Here is a 21,063-nt window from a genome sequence, read left to right on the forward strand (position 1 = left end):
GAAGTAGTTGTTGGGACGAACTCACAATAAAAATAAAGTAAAAGATTTGGTTCTCCTCGTTTTACTGCTCAATGTCCGCAAAAGTTTTGATAACGACATCATGTTCGTACACTTCAACCTTTAGGTTTAGGTGTTAACACAGCAATATATATCTCAGTGATTGTCTGTTGCCTACTGTGTTGTTAGAACCCACAAATCTTAGCTTTGTATGTCAACCAATTACCTGGTTGAATCAATTGAACCAGGATTTGTTAGTCCAACCAATGCTGTTAAAGCCTCCCTCTAAAGGTTTCAAAAGCACCACGATAAGGCGAGTTCGTCTCAATTTACCAATAACTTAGGTCATTTGCATGAACCTGGACATTAAATTTTGTGAACAACTTGGGTGTTTTCAAGCTAGTTTAGTAACTATATAATTAAGTAATTTCCCATTTTAGAGTGAACCAAACCTCAGATTATAGATTATCTTGCCTGAATAACACCAATTAAAATAAAGAGAACGGGTAGAGGGACTTCTTTAAATGCATTTTTTATTTGCCTCATTCTTTAAAATGGAAAAACATGTGTTTACTTTACATGACACATTCAAAATTGCTATGGTGATAATGATTACATGCATACCATATGTATTTCCTGTTCATGGTATGAATAAAATATTATGTAACAACAATATCGTCCAATCAAACAAAATGGTTAACCCATTAGACAAAAAAAATTCCTCAAAAAGTATATTGTCAACTTCCAACTGCATTTCTATACCTTCAATTTCCACCCTCGGGCAGCAAGCGCTTCATGAACCTTTTTGGCGGCATCAGCAGTATCGGAAAGGGGTGGATAACTCCAACTTTCTGATATCTGAAATTTAAGTAAAATATATACCCATTACAAAATAAACACCTTTGACAACAAGAGTGATTCCAGACAAGAAATCTTTCCACAATAATCTTCAACCCTTATGTTTGATACAAAAATCACTATTATAACTTACATCCTCGGAACCTGTAAAAGGACGAACAACTCCCATCTCTTTCAAAGATTTGTGAAATTCATTGAACTTCCATCTGCATCGCTCAACGCCCATTACATAAACAGGCTTCCTGGGGATAGAACAAAATAATTTGGTAACATTAAATACTTTTAACAAGAGCAATTAAATAGAAACATTACTATTCTAATAATAGAAATACTTATACATGCATACCCAGTGCTGCAAGCTTCACTTATCATGCTAACGGAATCTGCAGTGACAACAAATGAGTCTGCCCAAGCTAAATGGCCCATGTGCAGGTCAGGTCCTGAAAGTTGTGTTACTGTCTAAGTTTATCTGTTGAACCAAATTTTAAATGTTGGAATTGAAACTGGAACATATATTTACCTTGCCCATCACAAATATAAACTTTTGGGTTATTCCCAAGTTCTTTTACTATGATATTGGACACCTGTTTAAACACCGAAGAGAGAAGTAGTATGAAGAGATGGACAAGTTGGTGGGTGTTATTATTCTAAGAAGTTACGAGGAATGAAGGACTTTACCTTCTCTGGTGTCCTCTCCGAAAAGGATATCCTAACACTGCCACAACTAGCTAGAACACTGACCAAAGAAACTGCTAACTGCTTGGCAAGGTCTACACCATATCGACAGTTCCCTAAATCAATTGTGGACATCAGTCAATACCCCCAAATTTTTAGCCACACAGAAAATCCTTCCTCTCTAGGTCTTGATGACATTTCAAATAATCAAATTTACAATAGAAATTACTTGTTGGTCCTCCGATGTTAACCACAAGCAAGGGCCTCGGAACATGTGAAAACTCGTCATGCCAAGTAGCAGCAGCACTACGTATTGAACTGAAATCTACTTGATGTAACGCCCCCATAGTAAGAACCTGAACATACAATTCCACATAAGAATCCTCATTCAGAAATTGACAGTAACCAACCAACATCAAAGTAAAAAGCTATTTACTGTCTAACATAAGTACAATATGCATACCACATGACTATCTGGAGGATCACGTGGAGTTATCCAACTTCGAAGAAACCGAGGAATTTGTTTTTGTCCTTCTGGAGTCAAAGGATAATAATCATGCTTAGGTGTAATTACCATGTCAAACCTATTCAAAAGTGACCTTGGATGTTGTATCTGGTCATGAGACAAATACAATCAGACAGACCAAGATAAGAAATCAGAGCATATGCTTTTACATCTTACACAGTAAGGAACATCAAAGCAAAATACAAGAATGATAAATAACAATGCACCATAGGCAACGAAATTTTGACCAGGTGATAGACACTAACATATATACAATATAAAGCCCACATTTGGAAGCAACATAACAAGGTTTTAAATTGTTAACTACATGGATGATGTAATCATGCAAGTGTGGTTGTAGAAATCATCACTTTGAAGTTACAAACTACATCGCGACTAAAATCAACCTGAAATGACAGAATGCTCCCACAAACAAGCCCACAACTATAATTTTAAAACCTTGAATGTGATACATAAAGTAAAGAAAATAAAGTAGACTGAATAAGAGTTCATAAGGGAAAGAAATCATAAAACTATTGCATTCACAATTCCCTCTTTCATCAATCACCAGCTTAATTCCATTCTTCGTTAATTTAAACCATTGAACCTAGTTTTATCTCACTTCATTATTGCAAAACCAACCAAACTATAGCGGTCATGCCTAATACATCCTTGCCCAGACATGCACTTATTTAGCATTGATGCCACTGAAATAATATTGATTACCTTCATTAAAACATGGTCACGTTATAAGTTGTTCTTCCAAATTTTAATGTACAAACTAAAAGCTTGCATAATTTACAAGACATCTTACAAAATTAAATTAAAGATTAATATACATGAAGTCTGCAAACCTGAACGACAAAAACATTCTCAGATGCTAAGCGTTTTATGGAACTTGCAGTAGAAATGGTGTCTCTTCCACATGCAACAACCAACAATGGTCCCTCCCTGGATAAAATATCAATCATGTCATTTTTTGTAAATGGCTGAAGAATCAGTTGCAGATGATGATACAAGAAAGTGCTAAAGAATGCTACGAGAAAGTCAAAAAACATGAATTGAGAGACTCGTATTACATCAATATCAAAATCAGAATACTGAGATTTGCACAGGAAGTTAAATAACAAGTCACAAGATTACGTTTTATCCTGAGCACCACAACGGGAAGACAAAAGCATGTCTTAACATTAATGCACTGGAAATCTTGTAAATCTAGTAGATGTCTTAGTTGCACAAAAATAATTATTACAACTTACGAGAAACACTGCCAAATAATTCATATCACACATCATATTAGGTATATATTTCTAATGTTCAAAGGAAGTACACTGCTCCGAACAAGTAAGATTATTAATGGCAAGGTTACTCAGACATTTGAATCAGTCTCCATCCAGAAATGAACAACACAGTTATTTGACAATCTATAAATAACATAACACACATCAATAACACTAGTCTACAGACAAAAGAATAGGCAGTTACTTCTCATAAGTTTCACGAGCAAAATTAACTATCTGCTTTGCATCAGCTTCCAAGACAGCTAACAAGCCTGCACTGACACCATTTTCTGAAGGTAAAGGCATAACCTTCTTTTCCTGAGATTTCAACGTAAGCTGAGAATAACCTTGAATCATTCTTACTATATAATCTATTTTTTTATGGAGCGAGACTGGAAGCCATTGAAGCCACTCATTAATTCCCCCTTTTGGTCTGGTAACACGCTGCCAAAAACCAGTCATAAAAAGATAAGTGAACTCATTCAGCTGTTAGGAGGTGCTTTCAATTTGAACATGACTTGACAAAACATAATGCCAATGCTTTGTTAAGAAGATAAATTAGATGCCTAAAAATTATTAACAATAGGCTTAACATTAAGCTCATAAATATAGCCCTTCTTTCTCAATTTAGCGTGTTTCTAAACTACGCCAATTACCCAATATTACTTATAGATAAATCCATATATAGATGTTGTTTTCACTTCAATAATTTGCTTTCCCTTTTAAACACAGATAACAAACATGCAGAATGGGTACGTTCAGATATGTTCTTTGTACAGGTTTGCGATTCATCCATTTGCTTGAATTATTATTACAATACCTTCTTTAAAATCAACATGTTACAAGGCACATGATGCAACGAATTCAGTATGCAATACATAGGGTTACTGAGCGAATCAAGTAAAACGCTCTAACAACATTTTATATTTCTACATTGAAACTTCATCCACAACACATCTTCAAACTACACAATTCTATCTCCTCTACGCCTGAATAGTTTGTACATCCAATATTAAGAAGAGTAACCTAAACCACCAATTCTGCCCTCCATTAGTCAATTATTCCCTATCAGTAGTCATCAACACAACACTAATCTCGCTGTAATGAACAATTGCAGGCATCAGAGACTGAATTGGTAATTTTAACTTTGAGGGATCACAACAACTAAAGCCGCAGTTTTTCAGCCAATAACTTCGGTACTAACTTTTCTAAAAGTTATACCGTTATCCCCAGTCACGCCACTTCTCGATCAAGTCAAACGCAAAATTCAAAACTAGACAAATAATTATACTTAGTTGTCATGCTAGGACCGCGAAGAAATAGTTGCTGAGAAACAAAAAGAAAATCAAAGGTTATGCATTCTTACATATAAGACGTGCTTATCGGCGAGGCCAAGGGCACGAACCAATCCGATGCTCTGATTCTCCGATGCGGCGAAGCCGTTGCCGATTACGACGGCGCGTCGCACGAACGTGTGAACTCCAGACTCGAATATGTCTGGAGTTCCTCTCCGGGCAGTAGGGCTCGGCGGCTCCGGAAGCTGAATTCGTCTCATCGACTCGACTTCAAACGCACACGGCAAAATATGAACACAGTTTCAGTTCAAGAATACGGAGCACGAATTTTCTCGAGAAAGCGAACCAAAAATTCCGATTCCTGCAGTGCCAGAGTCGTAACTTTGAAGTTTGCAGATTTTGCCTACAAAAACGCATTCCCGGCAAAAACCGAAACCAAAACGTGAAGGCCCGTGAACCGAAAGGTAAAAGTAGGTGGGCTGCAAGCCCAGTGCTTTCTTTTGTTTGCAGGCTATTGCTTCATAGCCATTGCTTTATGCACCCAACAATTACTAACTGCACTTACAATAATCAGAAAAGATTTCCGCATTCTCTACTACTACACCACACCACTCCGCTATTAATAGCTTCCACCGTCACCGCCGCTGTAGAAAAAAAAAAGAACAGGGAAGACATCGTTCCAGTAAAAACCTGGTTCTAAAAAATTCTTTTCAGAACGTATTTTATATGCTTAAAAAGTTTGTTCTGAAACACATTATTTGGAAGACATTATATGCATTCGGAAGGTTTATTTCAGAAATCTTATTTCGAAAAATCTTTTCCAAAAATGTATTTTATGCATTTTGAAAATATATTGTTCATCAGACATATTCGAGTTGTGGCTATCATGTCAATAATGAATTAAGTAACGTAAATAATATATATATATATATATAATTATACACCTTAGTATATATAACCTTAGCATTGAGTTAAGGTCCATATTAAAACTCAAATATTTATAAATATCATTAAATAACATTTGTACGCTATATTCTTTAGTAAGTAATGATAAAATTAAGGGTTAAATATGTTTTTGGTCCCTTAACTTTTAGTAAATTTTGGAATTAGTCCATTTTGAAACTTTTGACCAATTTAGTCCTTGATCTTTCGAAAGACGTGGATTTAGTCCTTTTAATAAAATTTTGGTTGGTTTATTGGATGTTTCGTACGCATTTCAGGATTGTATTTGAGTTGTTTATACTGTTTGACACATTTTTGCTTTAATGTTAAGTCAAATACTATTATGAAACGCGCTTGAAATGTCAAATAAACTTAACAAAATTTGATTAAAAGGACTAAATCCACGCATTTCAAAAGATGGAGGACTAAATTGGTCCAAAGTTTCAAAATGGACTAATTCCAAAATTCACTGAAAATTAAGGGACCAAAAACATATTTAACCCTAAAATTAATAATATAATATTTATTAATTAGGATCGTCCTCGTTATTTACATCAGCAATAACGATATAAATAACAAAAATTGGTTATTATTTTATATTAACTACGTGGCATATCACATTTTTTTAATATATAAAGACAAATCAGTAAAATCACAAAAATAATAACTAAAAACCTAAATTAAAAAATATAAAAATTTTAAATACTCTCAAAATTTGACAACAATTTTTTCAAAACAAAGAAGTTAACATTTAAAGTATAAATGTTATTACATTGTAAACCGAGGCATGGGTTTCCTATATATCATTCGACTAACGTCCGAGAATCAGGCGTGTGTGTGATGCATGCCGAATCGTGAACTGATTCCACAGAGATGTTGAATTTACAGCGAAGAAGAATGTGAGTGTGAAAGAAGGTTATGAGAGACTCAGGAGGAAAATCCACATGCTTTATACTTCAGACTTACTTTTCACACACATGTTGCAGCCGCCACTGCATGAATCAGCCACCAAAGTAGAACTCACCAATTAATATACGCAGCCCTAAACGTTGAAAGATATTATTAGTTTCACCCACCATGCCGCAACTTAAGCTGCCATCAAACCCTGCAAACCCTCCTTTTGTTTTTCCTACTTTTCCTGCATTTATGCTTTCTTTCACACCACTAAATGCCCACATCTCATCTTCTATATCTCTCACCATCCCATATCCACCCTGGTTACTTATTATGGCCTCAGGGTGCCCACCGTTTTATCCTCTCCACCGCATCACGCTGCTGCTCCGCCATCTCCGCCAGTCAACCTGGCTGACCCACCTCCACCGCTACCACCCACATCCCCAGAGCCGCAACCAGGTGGAGCGGCTCTTCCGCCACATTGATCAGCTCCAAGATTACATAACCCGCCACAGACTACTCCCTACCCTGCTCAGTCACCGTCCTCGCCGCACTCCTACACACCACCACCACAACAACAACGGCCACGTTCTTCATCTTAACAACCACCATCTCGTGGAGCTTCGGAGGATCCATCAGCACCAGCTCCGGGAGTCGCTCACCAGAATCCGGCACTGCATAAGGCCCCTCCGGCAGTACCTTGTTTTCCACCAACCTGACCAGCTCATACGCTACCACCAAAGCATGAATATCCTCGACATTTTCACCACCCACCTCTGAAACCCACCGTGACCTTCTGTATGGTTGTGCTCGGCACCAATGGATTCTTCTGCATTACTGTTTGTTACCACAGTTTCTCATTTTTATCGACTCGATCAACTCAAGAATCTTGCATAATGTGTACAAACTACACTCATTATTTATACAGTGTCTTGATTGATGGAGCTTGACCACCCCATTAGGCCCGTCTCCGATGCATGGAAATAAATTATTGATACTTTTGTTCCCATTATTCCATCTCCAAATTTTTTCGACTGTTTGTTAGTTTTGGTTAACGAAGTTATGTCACTCTTTCGTTTGAGGCTTTATGTCGTGGTTAAAGAAGATGTTATTATTCCTAAAGATTGAACACTGGATATGCATAGATAGAAGAGATAGTGCATCTGATGTAGCTGAAAAAGCGGGAAGTGAACAGGTGTTTTTGTCGAGGGGAGGCCCGGAAGGGGTGGCCACATTGTGCTATGCCACGGGTACACCTTTTATTACTTTTAGTTGTAACAGGAACAATTTAGGTACCTAAACTACATTCATCATTTTTCTTTTACTTCATATCTCATTATCTTATCTATCTATCATATTTATATTTTTGTTCTCACCTCATCTGTCATCAAAGGGAAACCTGAGTCACAGAAATTATACATAAACATTATAAAAATGTTCTTTTTTTTTAAATTATGATGTCAAATTAATTTTTTTTTCTCAAATTTTGATACAGTTTCATCTAAACAGTAAAATAAATGAATGTAATCTGTGACTAGACGGCATTAAAAATTTACTGATGTAACATTGATATTTTCACGCGTTTAACAAATCTTTAACGTGGTTAGGAATCAAACTATAAAAAAATTGAAATAAAAAGAAAATCTAATTTTACATCATATAGCTTAAAATTTAGAAATATATTTAACTTGAAAAGAAATTTACACCAAGAGAAAAGAAAAACAAAACATGTGACAGGATGAGAATGATGGAGAGAAATAATAACGGGTATAGATGTCTAAAGTGAATGAGGCTTGATGTATCATTGTTATAATGTAAAACATAGCTCAATAGCCAGAGGCTGAGAATCAGGGTTCATGTTATTTCACATTCAACTGAATTAATTTCTCAAAGGCTAGAGCAGCAGTTAAACAAAATATGGTCATAGGTGTATTTCCTAACCTCCCATCTAGCCATCATCCAACATATATTTTAGAGAAAGATTGTTCACTTTGTAATGATTTTTTACAATATCAAACCTACTCGAAGTCATCCTCCTTTCTATTTAAACTACATGCAAGATAAATATTGACGTCTAACAATGGTTTCACTTAGAAATATTTGGTTGGAATTGAATGCCATGTATACAAGAATATAGGAAGACTAGAATTGTAAACTAGCCAGGAAATGCTTAATTCCCAAATGGGAGTGCCTGCAATCCATGAAGACTGTCTTTTCCAAATAAAAGGATGATCAACTACTTTCGGAAAAATATCATGAACAACTTCTGATAGTCATATTGGTTTATAGTACTTAAAAAGGTAAAGTCCTGACAAACGTTTCGCACCAAAAGTTGTACATCTTTTTCGACCATCCAAATCATCGCAGAGAATTTCCTGATGCTTGATTTGGCACACATTATTTTTTGAATCTAACTCAATTTTGTCGCACCATCAATAGTCTCTGTTGTAGTTTCGTCCTGCCAGTAGCCTAGCCAAAATGTAGTGCATTCTACATAATGGATTTGACGACATTCTTGATATGGCCAAACAAATCCCAGTACCTTACCGAGCAATTATCACAACAGATGCTTTAGTTTGTTGCCTATTCTGAAGCTAGAAGACTGCTTCTGCCAACTATATTTTTACTTCTTTCCAGTAGCTTTAATTTCTTTTATCAACATTCGTCACCCATAAGTTTACACACACATACACACCGTGTGTGTATCATTTTGGCAATGGATTATCTTATCGTAATAAATCAGAGCATTGCAGTGAAAATCTATAACCTTCCACAACTAAATGGGGGAAATAATCATTCTCAACTTAAATTTAATCCGTAAAAAAAGAAATTGAACTTGGATCATGAAATATAATAAAAATTCACATTTACAGAAGGATGTTTCATAATCATAGATAACCTTATCAGGCCGCAGTATGAACTTGTATAATACAGAACCAGGAACGACATAGAAGGAAAATACAGGTAACCGTTTGAGTCCTTTATCAAATTTATCCTCTCAGCTCGTAGACTCTGGAATACTAAAATGTCCTCCAATGTACATATTGACAGGAACGATTATGATGCTTGCAGAGCTCAGAAAATAAATAAACTGACAGGGTGACAATTAGGATCTGCAGGACGGTAAAGAGATGCCTCCACAACAAGCCGCGATTATTAAATAAAGAACAACAACAATCAAGAATGTCAATAAGGCCCTGTCAAAGACCAAAAAACATACAGTCAAAAAACCCAGCCCCATGACTTTAAATCCAAATAATTTTTTGAATCCCAGATACAAAATGTATACTTTCCAAAATGTATTTTCTTGTGTGTAACGTATGAAAGAAATTTTACTCACAGTAGTTTAAAATTTTTCATCCAAAGAGCTCTTCGAAGGCGCTTCGACTGTTTCCTAAAGTGAAATGCACTGTCTTGCATTGTTGCTGTCTTATCAACAAGAAGCTCAATCCGGTCACCTCTCTCCAATATTTTTTCAATGTTGTCCACCATGATAGTGCGTATCTGTAATATAGATTGAAAGTTCGAATATCACCAACTATGAGAAACTAAGGGGCTTAACAGACAAGACACATAATGTGAAACATCAATAGAATAAATAAAAGTACAGCATATATACATTCTAAATCCAAATGCTCTTCAAACATACTTGTAAATCAATTAATACACTACAATTTCAGGGAAAAAGGTAGATAACTTTTCCAATAAGCGTTTTTTCCTATCACTCCTTAAGCACCTTATAAATGCACCGGAGCATTCCAAGTCAAGAGGAATACCACCTCTGTTTGGCGAACCAACTTTGCTATAAAGATAAATCCCAAATATAATAACTCGTCATGGAGTTTATTTTTTGTTGAGTAAAAAAGGTGGGGCACAAACAAATATATGATATTTGTGTTTTTCTTTGGTCCCTCCGACAAACCACATCCGTAGTTATTGGTAACTTGTTACATAACCAGATCATATGTTGGATAAAACTATCTGTCACTTACATTCCATAGCTAGGAAAAAGGGAAAATTATCAACAAAAAGTATAGATGCATATAAACAGAGTACACCTTCCCCTATCACATTCTAAAACTTTATTTCTCCCCTTTTACACTGCAATATAAATAAAAGGGAGAGGATAAAGGAGAAACACAAAAATAGGGAGGGACAAATTTTTTTTTTTTTTGTAATGTACTTGCCTCACCAACTTCACCCCTCACACGATTGAGGGTATCGGCACTCTGATTACTGGAAAAGAATTCCATTTGCTGATGCAAAACCCTTGAAAACTCATCATTCATAGCATAAGCTGGTGCATAATTAGCGACTCTACTGTAGTTCTTCATAAACCTCATTTGGATATCTTCCAAGTATGAGAAAGGAACTCTCCCTGGATACAGAGAAAATGAGTCATATCATAGTAAGCACTTGAAAACAAAGATGTAACATTATCGTAGTATACAGTTTGGTTAATATTGAGTGATAGTTATTGTTGACACAGATTATATATTAATCCCCTAAGTCAGTGTTGACAATAAAAAGGAATCGGCATCTTTGACTAGTAATGATTAGATTGAGGAACTGTCTGTAGTGAATTTTGAAAAACAGTACCAAAATCTATTTTCTCTCACAAACGTTTTTAGATATGTGGAGCCTCAAATAGAGGCGTAAATTTATCAATTGTAGGCTTAAAAGGTTAAAGTGTGTGGTTTGTTCAGCTTCTTTGGAGGAATAATCACTTATTTTTGTCAGCTTCATCACAGAGCTTTCAAAAGGATGTGACTATTTCCCCAAAAATAGTCTATACCAATTATCAAATATGCCTTTAAAACGATTATATATATGTTTTTCTATCAATTATAAGCATATCATTACAGCTTGCCAATAGATTTAGAAATCATTGATCATTTCCTTGTTCAGAATAAATCTGACAATTTGGACTTAGTTGATAAAGAGAGGAGAATTGTTGAGAACGTCTTCTAGTTCAAAAGTCAATATAGCATTAAAGAAGAATGTTATATGTCGTTAAAAGGGTCATAATTGAACCCCACCCCACCTCTTCCTTTATGAGATAGCATTAAATCTATCCATTTAGGCATTGGCAGTAAAATTTTTCATGCAGAAAGACTAATGGTTAGTTTCAAGATCAATAAAACATAGAGTACTCTAAAACGTAATAAAGCATTGAGGATGATATCCTATTATTAACACTTGAAAAACAGACCCTATCAGGATTGCCATAGAAGCACTATTATTAAAGCCTGAATTTTCTTAGTGATCTAAGAGCGCATTCGTACATACAAATTAGGAATTGTCAAGCAGGAGGAAGCTAAAAGGACACAAACTACGAAACTTAACACAAAGGGTAGCCCTTGGTTTTCGAAAAAGTTCATTTGCTGCAGTAAAAGACTAGTACGTGAGATGGCACTTGGGCTAAGGTTCAATCTGCACTCCTTTGGAGTTCTCTATTTGTGTATATATGGTTATCCAGCAACGGGACTTCCTCTAATTTAACAAGCTAAAGTAATGCAATCTCGCTCATTTTCTTCAATTTCTTTCTTCAGTTCCTTGGCCATAAAAAACAGTCTAAATCATGTCTGGGTGGCAAGATATTTGACAACATGGCGTTTATTGACATCATGGCGTTTATTAAAAGTAGGGATTAGATGGTCTGTTTTGAATCACATTAAGAAATTCACATGATTTCTAAATCCTACAGTTACAAAGCGTCTTTCAGAGGCATTAAAAGTGGTGTATTGTTAGTTGTCAACCGACACGTTACAGACATGTCAGTATAAGGAAATCTTGAACAACAGTGGAACTCAAACTAAGAGTATGTTAGTTCTCAATATTCAGTAGAAGCTACAGACAACTCTCAACAAAAAACAATAAGCAAAACAGTTGAATTTCCAAGTCAATGAAGAACCAACAAAGAAACAAGCTTGCAGTCTTTAATTACAACGTTGTTCAAATTACTAGACCAACGCTGGTGATTTTCAATAATTTCACAATATTTCTATACAAAAAAGCAGTGAAATCCAAACAATTTCTGTTCTAAAGAACAATTGTCTACAATACAATTAAAGATATCAAGGCCAACCCTGCCTATTTCCTCTCCGGTCAAACCCTAGGGTTTTTAACTTCTTCCTTCTCTCTACACGTTCTCAATTCCGGTTCTGCTTTCTTTGACTTTAAAAAAATAGGTCATGGGGAAATTTTCGTCCAAGCAAAACAACGCATCTCACTCACAAAGAGTTCAAACTAGCATCTAGCACACGCCACGTCTCTTAGGTAGATCCTACGTTCTAACAGAAAGTGAATCGGATCGTACAACGATGAAATTAAGACTACGATTAAGAAGAAGAACTCACTTCCGAAGGTGTCGTTGGCCATACAGACGTAGGTGATGCCGTCGGATCGGAGTATGTGAAAGATGTAGCGATCCTGAGAGAAGCAGAGCCTGGAGTCGGACTCCGCCGGAAGCTTCTCAAGGATGCGGCGAGCGACAGCGCCGGTGTTACCGGTGACGGCGCTGAACTCCGCCAGCACTACCGTGCCTCTGGCCACCAAGGCGTAGAATATCGCCATCGGCGAAGAGCTATCCAGAAGAACAGGGAGATCGTTCTCTGCTGCTCCTCCCTTTCTCTCTAGCTAGATCTTCTAATTGGTTACCACAGCAACATTGTTAACAAAACAGATCATTTACAATTTCATAATGGAAATTCGTACCTATTACTATTACTTAATTATGGAAAATGTTTTTCTTTTTACACCGAATAAACATTCACAACCTAATTTTATAAGTAAAATATATATTTATAAAAAACAAAGAACAAAAAAGTAAATGTAAATGGTTTTTAATTATTATTACTGTTATATTATCTATATAATCTAACATAATATAAAAATAAAAATAAAATAAATAAAGGAAATATTTTCTCTTTTGGTGAGCGCGTTACCTTTCCCTAATTTTAATTCTAAATTTATAATTTATTATCTATAACATTTATTTAACTATCTTTCTCTTTTAATTTACATATTATTTTTTCCACTTTAACATTAAATAAATAATAACTTGTTTGATAAAAATATAATTGTTACATTTTGTTACCATATTTTATTCTCAAAATATAAGTATTGTTTGAAGAAGTTATTATTTCATGAACATCAAACTCATCGTCTTCTTAATTATACACAACACATTTTATTATTACATGATTCATCGGACAAGTGGAGAAATTGTCATTCCATGAACACCAAACTCATAATTATTTTTATTATACCTACATATGTTTGATTTTTCTTATTTTATGAGCATATTATATATATATATATATATATATATATATATATATAAATATATAAATATATATATATATATATATATATATATATATATATATATATATATAAAAGATACTAAATTTTCCTTGTAACATGCACTGTGTTGTCCTCTGATCAATGTAAATATAATCAATCCTACCTTCAAATTTGAAGTGCTACTTTCTTTTGTTTGCTAAAAAGTGTTACTTTCAAATTTTGTTAAGTTAACACAATCAATATATGGACCTCTCACATTCTCAAGTTGATGTTCCTATTAAACTATTGAATAACAAATCCAATAATTGTCATTCGTAATAAAAAAATTTGATAACTTTGATACTAATTTATTGTAATAAGTATAAACAAGTAACATAACTTTAGGGTATAACTTATTCCCACAAGTAATGACTAACTATTGCATACATATTAATATTAAATATGGTTTTGGCTTTATATTTTAGTGAATTAGTTTCTTTTTTTTAAATTTTAACTCAATTTAGTCATTCAACTCTAAAAATGTGTAAATTTAGTTATTTTAACCGAATTTTATTAAATTTATTTAAAATTTCAAATACGTTTCTAAACTAACATTGAAGGCAAATATAGTGTAAATAATTCAAATACTAATATCATGAAATACATTTGAAACGTTAAATAAATTTAATAAAATCTTGTTAAAATGATTAAATCAACGTATTTCTAAATATAAAGACTAAATTGATTTTAAGTTTAAAAAGAAAATTCAATTATCACAAAAAATTAAAAAACTAAAAACATATTTAAGCGTGCATGTCAAAAACAATAATGTGAAATTTTCAATTAATAACACACAACACCCAAAATTCAAAGTCAAATAGATATCAAATACTTAAATATTACTATTGGGTTACAAATCTTATTATTGTTAAATGAAAATGACTTCTAATATATTGGTTTTCCATGCATACTATGAGTACAATGTTTTCTCTTCATAATCCTAGTTCCCTAAATTAAATGAGAGACAAAAGAAACAAAATTCTAAAGTTAATTAGAAAAAAAAATCATATTTAACATATAATTATCTTTTTCTTAGCTTATATTTCTTATATTTATTGTATTTGTAAGTGGGATACGAGGATATAACACTAGAAAACACTTTTGAATGTACCTAAAACAATTTAATTTCGTTTACTTACGTACATATATTTTTTAATTAGTAAATTCATAATTTATAATATATACGTAAACCATTAAATGTATGAATGTATCTGGACGTTAAAATATTTACAGTAATTATTATTATTATTTTCAGGTAAGGTTAAAATGTTGAATTGGATATGGTCGTGGTTGGGGATTGTTCAGTGAAGTAAGTAGTACGGTTGAGGAACCATTAGTTTGGATGGATTTATTATCCTGGTACTAATTTAAATTTTGATTCAATTATAATTTAAAACGTATTTTCTAATTAATATTTAAAAATAAGTAAATTTATTACAGGTATAATACTAAATTATAGAAACTATTATTTATAAAATAAAAACTATCATTAAGATATAGTTTTTCCAAGAGAAACTTCTATTTTCTTAAAAATTAGTAACACTAAACAAAATTAAAGTATCTGGAGTCGTAACATCAGGATTCAGGTTGACCATACACAAACTCAACCGTACACGGTGGTTTGTTGTGCACTCAACGCACGTGCTGTTACCTGGTTGGGGAAATGTCATTTTCAGTATGTAAAAGGATTAGTACCAATAAACTAATATTTTTGTCTCATAAATATTAAATTATTTTATAATCATGTAAAATTATGTAAATTTCAGTAATTCATAGTATAATCATTCTTTTAACTGCTTGTTGGTGCTTGGTTGGAGTAAACTTTTTACTTTTATTTTTTGGTCAACAAAATTTAAAAAAAAAAAAAACAAATAAAAGTTTCACGACAAAACCAAAATCACTGAGTGAGTGTTTAGCTGGGGAAACGAAAAGTGGGAACAATATATGAACTGAGGAGTTGATGTTTAATTAATTGTTATAATAATGAGAAGAATAATTTACAAAGGCTAGTAGTGGGTGTGGAAAAGAGATGGACTTGATGTTGAAATTGGATAAAAATAGTGGGAAGTGTCGTCTAAGTAGAAGCTATGTCTGCAAACAAAATGGGGTTAAATAACAGAACTTCTTCTTTAACATGATACGATTATTGTCTGTTCTAAACAAATATGGTAGAGTTTAGTTTCATTATCTATGATTTGGTCGATGTCAAGTCATTGAGTTCTTGAGTCATTTGAATCAGACCCAATTGAAGTGTTCCCAATCCAATTCCCACGACGGTTCTTGAAGCTGTTCCTCGTTCCAGTTCGTGCTACTTGAATCTCCTCCACCTTCTGGGAGCTGAGAAAGCTGAGAAAGTTCCAGCAAGTGAGAAACCTGAGATGAAGAACTCTGATGAACACGTGACTCTGTTCCTCCACTCTCCGATGGACGTCGATCAAATGCTCGAAAGCTTCCAGATACGATGTACACCCGATATAAGCTGAATTCGCATCTCAACTACACACCGAACATCATAATTAAACATGTGAATGTGATGTCGGAAAACAGAGACACGAAGAATTTGCAATTGTGTGTACCTGAGGGGTGACAGGGTTGGATTGGTGAGGGACTGAGATGGCTCTGTACTCATTCATCTTCCATTTGGTTTTTCTTCCCATAGGAGCTTTTCCTTTGTAGAACACCATGGATTTCTTCACCCCAATGACTCTGTTATCAGAAGAATAAACATAGCCAGGTGAACCAGTGGCTTTCCAGTACCCACACGATGTGGTTCTGCTTGGTCTCCCTCCTCTCGCTTCTCTCTCTTGCCCAGGTGAAAAGAAAAACCATTGCTCTGTATCCCCACGACATAGCTCCCCAGCAAGTGCTGCAAACAACAAAAAATTAATGAATCATATGAACAAAAACTCAGGACTAAAAGAGAGGTTACGAGAATACATAAAATTTGTTTATTTATTTTAATATGTGTCACATACTTGGGAGGTTCCATGGTTCCAGGGAATTGATATCAACAACTGGTATAACTCTATCAATGGCGGCGGCGGCAGCATTTATTGAACCATCGAGCTTATTTCGTAGGTAGAAGCCAACAAGCTCTTCTTCTGTTGGGAAGAAGCGAAACCCAGGTGGATGATGGTCTTCCATGATGTTTGTAATATGAAAGTAGCTGTTTTTATGTCTGTTTTACTTTTCTGCATAATGGGATGAGTGAATATATATATGTATAAACGTGAAGGGGGTTGAAAGAGAAAAAGATAGGGTGGTGGGGCAGAGAGATTCACCGTGTAAAATTAGAAAATTTGGGAAGTTTTGATGGAAACTTTGACGCGGTTATGGGAATGAAGGAGAAATCGTCTATGTTATCCATGTTGGGTACCTTATGATGGCTACATACCTATATATCCAATAAAATCTCATTTTGAACAAGTCCTCCTCTCTCCAAAACCATAAGAAGGAAAAAAAAAAAAGTTTGCTTCTTTAGGTGTATGCAAATGCAATCATTTTATGTTTAAGTCAGCTAGGGTTTTTGTGTAAGCAAACCTAATTAATTCTCTTGAAGCCTAATTTTGCAGAGATTTTTTTTTTTTTTGTCAACATGTCAATGGACATTTGTGTGCTGGGAAATCTCACTGGTGGAACAAGTCAGATATGTCATGTTTTCTTCTCCTCTCCACAAAATAATGTGGTTTTTATCCCCGTTTTATTTGGCAAAATAATTGTTTTTATTGTATAATAATCGTTTTAAAAGAAAACATCTGTTTTAAAATAATAGTCACTTATTATTTAATTTCTTTAGTCTCAGTATTTTTTTTTTAAAGTTCACTGATTGAAACTTTACCACGTAAATTACACTAATCACTTAGAATAACATTGCGGTTAAATAAAGGGTGCTAAGAAAATTTTATTTAAGTCTAGTATATCTGATAAAAGAATTGTTTATATTGAAGTCTACCAAAGTAGTATTATTTTTTATTACACATGAAATCCAATTATATAAGTAAAGCGTAATAATAATAATAATAATTATTATTATTATTATTCTTATTGTTTTTATATCTTATTTTATTATGAAAATAAACATTTTACCCCTTATCTATACTATTATATAAAGACATTGATTATTTTAATGTGCATATTTCTTTTTGAATTGTGTTATTAAGTACATGTTTTAAGAAATTATTTTTAAATTTTTTGTTTAATATTTTTTAGATTTGATATTTTTTAAAATGAAATAAATTTTCGTAATAAAAAAATTATCTATAATAAAATTGTAAAAAATATTTATTTTTATTTTTATAATTATGTCTACTTTTTTTAATTTCTTGCAATATAAATATGAATCTTCATTGTTGAAAACATATGATGCATAGATACGATACGTGTATCGGATACGACATGTATTCGATACATCGATACGTTTATTTTCAAAATAATAAGATATGATTCGTGATAGATACGTGATATATGAATATTGAAAAATGTACAATAATTCTTAAAAAATATAATAATTATATGATTGTTATTGTGTGAATCCAAATTTCCTAATTAGAGACCAATTATTTTGGTAGTCAAAACCTAGTAGCTAATGTTAGTGACCAATTTAGAATCAATTCATAATTGAAACTATTCTGAATATCAATTTAAAGACCAATTATAATTTTTTGAAACTATTTTAGTTGTCAATTTGGTCACTATATAATGACTAATTATTTTTTGCTACTAAAATTGGTCATTATTCAAATATTTTCTTGTAATATAGTATGACTTTATAAATAATATACTTTATTGACAAATATTGACAAAGTATCTTAAAGTATCGAACACGATACGTGTCCCATTGAAGTATCGGTGCATCATAGTTGAAAACATAACAATCTCTATTTTCACATAAATATGTTGTCTGCTTATATATGAATTTTTTTTTTTTGGTTTACTTTGTCATTCAATTAAAATATTTCCGATATGTTTAACTGTTTTGTTCAATGTTCATGTAAGAATGTTAAAAATACTTATTTGGAATTAACATGATAATTTTATAATTAAAATTAAAAAAAATGGAAAGTAAATTTATCATTAGTTAAAGAATAAAAGTTTTTAAATTAATTTTCTAGAGTCAAATTTTATTTATTTTTATTTTCTTTATTTTGAGTTTAATACAAATATATTATCGTCTATGTTTTTTATTCCATGACTAAGTAGTACTATGAGGGACCAAAAAACAAGTCATCTAAAGCAAATATTAACACTGATTAGTACGGTGCTAGTGACTTCTCTTTCTTAATCAAATAACATAGAATCCAACTCTTGGTAATGTCACTTTCCACGTAAAATAAACTGGGTTGAAAACCAAAGTAGAGATCAACATTCCAGCTTTGATGATAATGTAGTCTAAAATTTAGAATCTTTCTAGTGCGTATTAAATGAGTATGAATATGTAATGTTTAATTTTTTAAATTAAATATAAAAATACATATCCGTTTTGTCATTTAATATTTGTCTTAGTTCTTATCGTCATTTTGTTTTAAATTAATAAAATATATTTTTAATTTAATAGATAATTTTAAAAAATTAATTAATATTTGAAACAATAAAGGTACGAATATTAACACAGAAATAGATATACCAGTTCTCCAATAAATTTGAGAATAAGATAAAAATTACATACCTAGTGAGAAAGAATATTTACTTTAAGAATAAGAACGAGATAGACAAACTCATGGCATATTGTCTCATTGTTATTCTTAGCTACAACTCTTAAATTATGTTTGTTTTTTAAGATTTGGAGAATGAATTTAAGATGAGATTGAGAATATTTACTTTGTGAATAAGAATGAGATGGTCACACTCATTGCGTCTTGTCCTATCTCATTGGCATCTTTAACTACAACTCTTAAATTGTGTTTATTTTTTAAGATTTGAGGATTTAAGATGAGAGTGAGAATATTTACTCTAAGAATAAGAACGAGACAGTCCACTCTACATGTCCTGTCTCATTATCATCCTTAATTGCAATGTTTAGACAATGTTTATTTTTTAAAATTTTTGGAGTGAATTTAAGATAGGATATGGTTATTTGAATTAAAGAAAAAATAATGAGAAATGAAAAAAAAATAAGAAAAAATTGATGAAAGGTAACAAACGATTTGTTGGATTTAATAAATTAAAAAAAGAATTATTTGATAAAATTCAATGATTATCTTAGTTATAAAAAATTTAAAATAAAACGTAATAATAATAATAATTTATTATTATTAGGTTAAAATAAATTTTTTGTCATAATTTTCGTCCAGTATTGTTAAATCAAATCCTAATGTTATTTTTGTGCTCAAATAGGTCCTCATTTTCATCAATTTTGTTCAATTAGGTCATTTTTTGCTAATATGATTTAATATTTTTTTTTTAAATGTCCACGTCTCAATTCAGCCGCGTGCCAAGTGTCAGAATCAATGTTTTATATTCAATTTGGTCCCTATATTTATTATTTTTATTCAATTTAGTTCCAATTTTGGTTAAAATTAACCAATTTTGTCACTGTCTAAGATAAGACCAAATTTAATTTTTATATAAAAATTATAATGATGTAAATTTTAATATATTAGATAAAAAGATTTATTTAAAAATGTGAATTTTAATATAAAAAATAAATTTGATTTCAATTTGGAGAGACAAAATTGGTTTATGTTAACAAAAATTGGGACTAAATTGAACAAAAATCACAAATATAGAGATCAAATTAAATATCAAATATTGACTTTGACACGTAGCATGTTATTGGATTGACACGTGGACATTTTAAAAAAAATAAAAAAAAGAAGTACGAAGTGACATGTGATAATCATTGTTCATGATCGTTAATGATTTAAACCGTGTTAGCAAGGAAGAATTGAACAAAATTGACAAAAATTATGACATATTTGAACACAAAAAACAAAATTATGACTGATTTGATAAAATTTGACGAAAATTGAGACAAAAAGTATTTTAACATTATTATTATTAACTTAAATTTTATTCCGATCAAATTCAAATTTTCTATTATGTTTTATTAGTTGAAAGAAAAAAAAAAGAATTATGCATTTTCCAATTTTTCTTTCGAACTCAAATTTTGAACGCTACTAGTTAGCATCTAAAATAATTTAACATTCAGTTTATACTTTGAATATTCTACTTGCTAGTTAGCTAAAGTTATCTCCATAGTGGTTCATTGACACATTTTCTATAAACTTCTTTAGGAAAACATCAAATGAATTTGTTTTCTTTAAAAGTTATA

At 32.3% G+C, this 21,063-nt stretch overlaps 3 protein-coding genes across 3 annotated transcripts; all 3 read right to left on the reverse strand.

Annotated features, from left to right (window-relative positions):
* Positions 1–513: 513 nt before the first annotated feature.
* Positions 514–5,024, reverse strand: LOC114168496 (mitochondrial fission protein ELM1-like). The gene is made up of 10 exons (XM_028053336.1): positions 4,682–5,024; positions 3,521–3,759; positions 2,890–2,986; positions 1,994–2,143; positions 1,760–1,886; positions 1,534–1,646; positions 1,376–1,439; positions 1,202–1,295; positions 989–1,097; positions 514–855 (listed from the first exon to the last, which is right to left on the reverse strand). The coding sequence occupies exons 1-10, from the start codon at positions 4,868–4,870 to the stop codon at positions 754–756; spliced, it is 1,284 nt and encodes a 427-aa protein (XP_027909137.1). The 5' UTR covers positions 4,871–5,024; the 3' UTR covers positions 514–753.
* Positions 5,025–9,255: 4,231 nt separating this feature from the next.
* LOC114168132 (vesicle-associated membrane protein 714) lies at positions 9,256–13,138 on the reverse strand. The gene is made up of 4 exons (XM_028052863.1): positions 12,806–13,138; positions 10,634–10,824; positions 9,787–9,950; positions 9,256–9,643 (listed from the first exon to the last, which is right to left on the reverse strand). The coding sequence occupies exons 1-4, from the start codon at positions 13,020–13,022 to the stop codon at positions 9,553–9,555; spliced, it is 663 nt and encodes a 220-aa protein (XP_027908664.1). The 5' UTR covers positions 13,023–13,138; the 3' UTR covers positions 9,256–9,552.
* Positions 13,139–15,738: 2,600 nt separating this feature from the next.
* On the reverse strand, positions 15,739–17,107 carry LOC114169023 (NAC domain-containing protein 90-like). The gene is made up of 3 exons (XM_028054032.1): positions 16,769–17,107; positions 16,370–16,659; positions 15,739–16,289 (listed from the first exon to the last, which is right to left on the reverse strand). The coding sequence occupies exons 1-3, from the start codon at positions 16,935–16,937 to the stop codon at positions 16,029–16,031; spliced, it is 720 nt and encodes a 239-aa protein (XP_027909833.1). The 5' UTR covers positions 16,938–17,107; the 3' UTR covers positions 15,739–16,028.
* Positions 17,108–21,063: the final 3,956 nt, after the last annotated feature.

The sequence above is a fragment of the Vigna unguiculata genome, chromosome 11, assembly GCF_004118075.2.
Source record: "Vigna unguiculata cultivar IT97K-499-35 chromosome 11, ASM411807v1, whole genome shotgun sequence".
NCBI classification, from domain to species: Eukaryota; Viridiplantae; Streptophyta; class Magnoliopsida; order Fabales; family Fabaceae; genus Vigna; species Vigna unguiculata.